Source organism: Prunus avium, chromosome 1 (genome assembly GCF_965620075.1).
Source record: "Prunus avium chromosome 1, drPruAviu1.hap1.1, whole genome shotgun sequence".
Lineage (NCBI taxonomy): Eukaryota > Viridiplantae > Streptophyta > Magnoliopsida > Rosales > Rosaceae > Prunus > Prunus avium.
Genome location: NC_142284.1, coordinates 47,442,994 through 47,450,633, shown reverse-complemented (window position 1 = coordinate 47,450,633; position 7,640 = coordinate 47,442,994). Strand labels below are relative to the sequence as shown.

At 35.4% G+C, this 7,640-nt stretch overlaps 1 protein-coding gene across 1 annotated transcript; it reads left to right on the top strand.

Annotated features, from left to right (window-relative positions):
* Window positions 1–2,476: 2,476 nt before the first annotated feature.
* LOC110771560 (bZIP transcription factor 44) lies at window positions 2,477–4,004 on the top strand. Its single transcript, XM_021975878.2, has one exon. It carries the CDS (start codon window positions 3,164–3,166, stop codon window positions 3,665–3,667), a length of 504 nt encoding a protein of 167 aa, XP_021831570.1. The 5' UTR covers window positions 2,477–3,163; the 3' UTR covers window positions 3,668–4,004.
* The last annotated feature ends 3,636 nt before the right edge of the window (window positions 4,005–7,640 follow it).

Genomic DNA, 7,640 nt, shown 5'->3' with positions numbered 1-7,640 from the left:
TTCACTTAAACCGGTGCGTACAAGTGGGATCTTTGCATCACTTTCATATCAAATTGGGGCCTTCTTCTGTATATATATATATATGGTCACTGTCAGGAGATACACAAGTTGCAGGGTTAAAAATAAAAACAAACTAGCTAGCCTTATAATTAATGTACATCACAAAAGAGGGATCATTGTAAGATCATAAGAAGAAAATTGCCATGATCTTATTCATATCGGGTGTCTCTCTCACCTATTTTTTTACTTTATTGCAATGGGAGCTCTCTGTGTGACTGTGTGTATGCAATTTTGTTATGTTGCAATGCAACTTGCAATGCAAATGAAGAAGAGGAAAGAAATATATCCAATAAGTTAAAAAGTTAGGTCCTCACTCTATCAGAAAAGCATGAAAGTCGACGTCAACATAAGCCAATAAGATTATTTGGTGCTCTCTTTGCCCCCAAAGGCCATTCCACATTAACTTTTTCCCAGAAACCATCTATATATCTGGCTCTGGTGCACCGTACGTGTATGCAACCAGGCCCCCACCCCCACCCAACCCATCCCAAGTTGTTCTTTTCCTTTTTCATGTCTCAAAATCTTACAGTAGCTACTCTCTTCTCGTCTACTAGTCTACTGCTGCACAATTATTTTTACTGTTATTAGGTGCCCACCTTAGAACAGTACATCATGATTGCTCATTCTCAACCTCAATCTAGAATAGATAGCAAGTAATTGGTTATAATTCATATCATTTAACCTTAACATGTATTGGATTGGCAAATGGAAACATGAATATCTGTCCTTCCATCCAATTCAATCCAAGGGTCTGATATTTAATTACCACAAAAAATTTTACCATGGTGTTTGGTCCATAGCTACAAGTTGAGTGGATCCAGTTAAAGTCCACATATGGCCGTCTAGGATTTAGACAAAGTCAAAGGGATTATTTTGATTATTGTCGAATAATATTGTACAGAAAGCATTGATCAGGTTACTGTATATGTACATCTCTATCTGTAGACTGTATCTGTATCTGTATATGCATCACAATATTTAATATATGAACTCTGCAGAAAGCAGTAGAAGGATCTACGAATATAAACATTGAACCGACTTTTCTTTTACAATTAAAACGGGCGGCTTCAATGTACAAATTATTCGCCTCGTGATCTAGTAAAATTGTAAAAAATTCAAACTGCATGCCTTCTTTACCGGAGGCTTCCATTAACAATGAATTAGTGAATCATCGACTCCTAAATGCCCGCGTAAAGTAATTAGCTATGATCTATTAATTAAGTAATTAGCTAGCCCACCACGCCATTGGCTGGGGCGCTATCCAAGGCTGGTTATCATTTTAGACTCTGGGATTAAACTGAAGCTTCCAAACTCCGTAACAACAAATGCAAGCATGCGGCATGCCCAACTTATTGGAAAGATTTTGTAGCCAAAAGAATATTCATTCAATCTTCGACATCCAATTACTTTTTGCCTTTCTACTTTTTTATTTATTTTAATTTTTGCTACATTCCATTCAAATATCAGCTAGCCTTCATGGCAGTCCTGTTAGTCCCCCTCTTAACATAATTAACGTGATTTGGGTTCTTTACAACCTAGAATATTTACTTATCAGATAATTTAATCACACATAAAGACTATGTCCACATTTGACTAATTATAATTAAATATCAAACTCACCATAAATATTTAATTTTTTTTCGTATTCATGTAAATCGAACTCCGGGTTTCCTCTAAGTAAGTGAAGACAATTACCCCTAAATCAAACACTAGTTAATAGTCTAATTTGTTTTCTATGTTGAACAAACTTGAATTCACATTTGTAATTTTTCTTTCCTCTTTTTTTTTTATAATTTATATTTGGGTTAACCTAGTTTTTGGGCTTGTAAAGATACAAAAGCTGATGGGTTGGTACGTGCCAAAAAAAAAACCGAGTGATGGGCTGAGAATTTCCGATTGGCACCCGAACAGAAAACATACTGTAATGACAGAATTGTCCTCGCTTTAGTACTTTGTACCACCTCTATCCCTGAGATTCCTTCTGCTACATTCAGGTGCCACTTGTGTCTTCGCTTTATCAATAAAAAAAGGCACAACTTATCAGACTGAATAAGTGTACCAAAACGGTTATATCTGGTAATTGGCGGTGAAAGAGAGGGAAAAAGAGTAGAAAAAATAAAAAGAAACGGAAAGACCGGTAATTAAAATTTTATAAATTTTATGGTGTTTGCTCACCAGCTGGAATTGGACAGTTGTGGAAATTTCGTCTACACCTCACATGCCCAATCAACGTCTTCCCCAACAAACTCCCCTTCTTTGAGAAATTGAGAGAGAGAGAGTTTGAAGGAGATTCCAAAGCTCTTTACTTTCACCTTTTTTTTTTTCATTTTTTTCATTTTAAACAGTTTTTTAATTTCTCGCATTTTCTTTAATTTTATTGTTTAGCACTTTTTCCTTCTATAAAATGGGCCCTCTATACCATCAACAACCTCTTCCTCTTCTCTTCTCTTCCCCTTCTATAGTTTACAGATCTTATTAGGCTCTCTTGCTCTTCTTGCTCTTCTTGATTTGAGGGCTGAGGCTCTGTTTGTTTGGTTTTCTCTTTTTAGCTCAAGGGCTCTGCTGCTGTTGGGTTGGTTTCTTCAGGAAATTCAGGCCGATTTTTGGCTGCTGGTTTTTCTGTTACTCTTGTTGGGTTAGGTTCCTCTTTGGGGCTTTCATTTCTGGATATTTTGTTTTCTGTTCAAGAATTTTGGGTAGTTGGATTCTGTACCAAAAACCCATATTTTGTTCAATTAATCCTTTGAAATTGAAGCCAAATTTAGTTTTGTCTTTGCTGCGGTTTTAGAAAAACCTCAAAAATTTGATCTTGATGCTGAACATTTTGTTCTTAATGTTTGAGATTCATGTCTCCAGTTCTCAGTGAAATCCTCCGTTCCGGGTTTATGGTAGATTCCTCCCTCAGGCGCAGGACCCATTTAGTTCAATCTTTCTCTGTTGTCTTCCTCTACTGGTTTTATGTGTTTTCATAAATCAGCTCCCATCACTCCCTCAGATATATATATCTAATATTATATATATATATATATATATATAATCACCTTATATATATATATATAAAGTTTCTGTTAATCTTAATAGTTTGGTCCTTTGTGTCTCTGTTATGGCTTCCTCTAGTGGGAATTCCTCTGGTTCCACTCCGCTTCAGAACTCTGGTTCTGAAGGGGACTTGCAGCATCTGATGGATCAGAGAAAAAGGAAAAGAATGCAATCAAACCGCGAATCGGCGAGGCGGTCCCGGATGCGAAAGCAGCAGCACTTGGATGATCTGATGGGCCAAGTGACGCAGCTGAGGAAGGATAACAACCAAATCTTGACCAGCATAAACATCACGACCCAGCACTTGATGAATGTTGAGGCTGAAAATTCAGTCTTGAAGGCTCAGATGGAAGAGCTCAGCCAAAGACTGGAGTCTCTGACTGAGATCCTCAACTACATCAATAGCAGCAATGGGGTCTTTGAAACCCATGAACCCAACAACACCCTTCTTCATCATCATCATCAGGCCTCTGCTTCTGCTGATCACAACAGTTTCATCAACCCATGGAATTTGCTTTATGTGAACCAACCCATCATGGCCACTGCAGACATGCTCCATCAGTACTAATGAATCAATTAACAATTCAATCATCATCATCAAAGTCTGTGATTGGGGTGTTCCTTGTTGTCCTGTTCTTGGATTGGTGGTGTTTGTGTCATGGTCTTTCAATGAGTGGAGGAGAGGAAAAGAACAAGGTGTTCTTTTTTTATTTCTGTCTGTTTATCAGTTTGTGATGATCAGATATAATATGTTATTAGTTTTATCAGGTGTATTAGGTTTAGGTTGAAGGTGAAGAAATATGATCACTAAAGTTGCCAATTGAGTGGGACCCACATGATTTGTAACGAGTACGGTGTGAAAGGGCTCATATATATCTATGTAGTTCATTTTCATCTCTTTGCCACTTGTCTTGTGTTTGCTTTGCGTAATATTTTTCTCCTCTTTCTTCTTTTTTTCTTCTGCTTTTTCATTATGTTGTTATAGAACTTATACTTTTGACTTCATTATCGACTAAATGTTTCTATGACCACTCTTTTAAGGTTTGACCCTATCTAAATGCAAAATATCACAATCATGCTCTCTATAAAAATTATTTTAGGAGCTATTTATAAAATTTAAACTCCAATCATGCTCTCTAGTTTATTGAGTTATAATTGCTATAACTTTTTTTTAATTGGCCCATCTCTATTAAAAAATAGTTAGCATTAATTAAAAGTTCTAAATACTCATTAAATAAAGCAGCATTAAATTATAGGGAGTCACTAGTAGTCTTTTCTCTCTCTTCATATTTAGGAGCTCCTAGAGGTTTACCTATTTTAGGAGGTGAATAGGGAGCTTGGTTGGAGTTGTATTTTTCCAATTCCTCTCTAAAATTGGTGGTTTAAGGAGCCTATTATAGATGCTCTTAGTTATTACCAACCTTTTTTTTTTCTTAATACACGCTATTGGTTTCTCCAATTACCAATCTTATTTTAGATTAGTTGATATTTATATAATAGTTTGATTGTGAAGCATTTTTAAACCGCGTGATAATCAAGTTCAAGTTGGGAAAGTTGCGAAGTCAATGCTATAAATAACCAAAGGTTCTCTTTGACAAGACAATGCATTAAAAACATATGAAATCAATGTTCCATAATTTCTTAGTTCCCCTACCGTATTGATCTAAAACAATGTCCTATGCGCTTCCGTATTTGTAATAATTTTGTGTGGTTATTTGTATTTGTACTTCATCTCGTGGCTAATAGTCTTTGTGCTTGAATTATAAATACAATCTATCCTCTTTATCTATATATATATATATATATATATATATATATAAGTCATAAAGTTTAGTTTTACTTCTATAATTATTGCCGTGAATTGATGAGGTTTTGTTTTTTCATATTAAAGCTAAACTAATAAAATTATGTATATAAAACTCCAAAGGCTTCTCTTCTCTTGAGTCCTAAGAAAAAAAAGAAAAAAAAGAAAAGGGAACAAAAATTCCAGAGCTTCTGGTCCCTGCCTGCCTGCCCCCACGCCACCATGTTCTCTTCCTCAAGGCAACAAGAAAGAGATGCTTGCTGCTTGCTTCAGGTTAAATGAAATTGCTAAGTCAAGTTATTAATTTGTTTGCCCCTCATTCATTGGCACCTTACGTATATATTAATGAGTTTTCTAAACCTTCAAATTCACTGGACATTAAAATACCCTGCGGTGAAGGAGATTGTATCGTGTGTATACAAATAAAGGGTTTCCTTTTGGCCGGTTGGGATTATTTTATTATGAGGTCGAGGGTTCTGTGAATGTAATCAGAAAACATGTAGGGGCACTCCCAAGAACGAAATGGTGTAGAGTTTGATATATTTACTGCTCTGTTTTTGATGATGGTGATATGTTAAATAATGTTCGATGCAGGAGACAGAGATAATATTATTTAGATGTTCCTTCTTCCGTCTATATCTCTTCTTTTCCATATTTTTAGGTAGTTGCGACAAATGATTTTTGCCTTATTAGTTCAATGTATAAATGTATTGTGCTAATAAAAGATCTCCACCATTGCATGTCAATGTTGCAACCATCCAATACCCAAAAAAATAGAAAGAGGGGGTGCAGAGCTTAATTAAAAAAATATAAAAGAGTGATTAATTTAATTACCATGTCGGTTAGGCAGTCATATGATATCCCCTTGAGATGGATAGGTGATCTCATGATGCACCTACAACCTCTCAACCAAAGCTTTGATTGATTGGTTCTTAAGATTTTGTTTATTTCAATTATGTTAATGTCTCACTCTCAATCGATCTACATTTTTTTTAGCTTAATTGTTTTTTGTTTGAAATTAAAGTTTTAATAGCAAGTTAGTGTTGTAAGAAAAAACAAAGAAGACGAAGAAGAAGAAAAGAGGAGGAATGGGAATGGTATATCCGTGGAAAAATGAAATGATGCTCATGCTCATGGCCCCAATTATGGGTGGCACATTTAAGCCTTAACCACAACCCAAACTAATCCACACTCACACCGGGTCGGCCCATAAGAGGTAAAGTGCTGGCCAAAGTGGTGACTCCATACGAGAGCAGGGATCGAACCCCTAACCTCTCTTAAGGAATGAGAGTGCCGAACCACTCACACCAACCACCTTGGTTATCACGTCAGGTTTTGAAGAACCATGTTGGGAGTGGGAAGTCACTGATTTTATTTTGGGAGATTCACTATTATGCCCAATATATGAGCCCAAATTATAAATAAAAAAAACCTATATGAAATGGACTTTAGAAACACACCCAAAGCCCATTTACAACATAACAAAAATGCTCTTAACTTCTTTTAAATTACAAAACTGCCATTGATTTCTTAAAACAAACCCAACCCTAAAACCTCATAAAAAAACCCAAAACACTCAATAGGACATCAAAGTAATTTAATAATTAAAATTAAATTCAATAAGGCCAGCTGTTATTTTTTTATTTGTTTATAGAAATTAAATGGTGTAAGGTTTATCTATATTATTAGTGCTAAGAATGGATATTACTAAATATCTCTTTTATTTTCTTATCTTAAATTTTTTTTTTTTCTAAAAAAAAACCACCGCACAGCTCTGGTTCTATATTAATTAGAGATGATCAAGTACAAGTTATGATGTACTTGGTTGACTCTTTTGCTCCATTAACATGGGTTGACATGGATTATTCCCCTTTTTTAGTTTTTTAAAATTTATTTCAAACTTACTCATGAAAAATCAACCCCACCAATAAAAAAAAGGAAGAAGAAACTTTTATAGGAAAAAAGGGAAAGCAGAAAATACTTCCCTCGTTACCATGTAAATAGGAGCTTTTACATTCATGCTAATAGCATTGCGACAGGTGTGTATACATTTTTTTTGGTTGAGTTTTTGACGAATTATGTTTACACATGTGTCAAACTGTGATTCATAAAAAAGAGTATCTTCTTACAGAGAAGAAGGCAAGTAATATCCAAGGAAAGCGTGTATAAACAGACCATGGGAATGGGATGATGCCAACAACAACTTGGTCCTTTCGTGAATTATACAAGTAAATAACAAGAGAAGTAAAGATGAGGGAAGGGTTTTCTCTTTATTTTTTTGGGTGACCAAAAGTTTAGGGGGAGATTGGCTACTCTCACCACCAGCATAAGGGCAGACCCCAACCTCGAGCCAAAAGAACTTATGCTTGACATCCAACTGCCAGCTACCACATGTATGAATTTATGTAGGAAAGTACAGATTGCAAACCAATTGCTGGCAATGAGACTCGAATACTAACAGGGACCTTACCAACTAAACCAACCCTTGTTGACAAGGGTTTCCTCGTTTTGATTTAACCAAAGATAACCTAAATTTAAGTTCTAAAGGCTGCAATTTGGTAGGCATATGTCAAGAAAGAAAAACATTAGTTTAAAAAAGAATGGAAGTATCATGTCATGTAAAAACAGGGAAAACCAATAATAAATTTAAAAAAACCCAGGAAAAAGAATAAGGGGAGGTGGGTTAATTAGGTAGGCAGTGTCTTTAATAATGGTACTTGAATATCTAAAAGAGGAA

Coding starts and splice junctions, on each gene's coding strand:
- LOC110771560 (XM_021975878.2), top strand. CDS start 3,164: ATGGCTTCCTCTAGTGGGAATTCCTCTGGTTCCACTCCGCTTCAGAAC.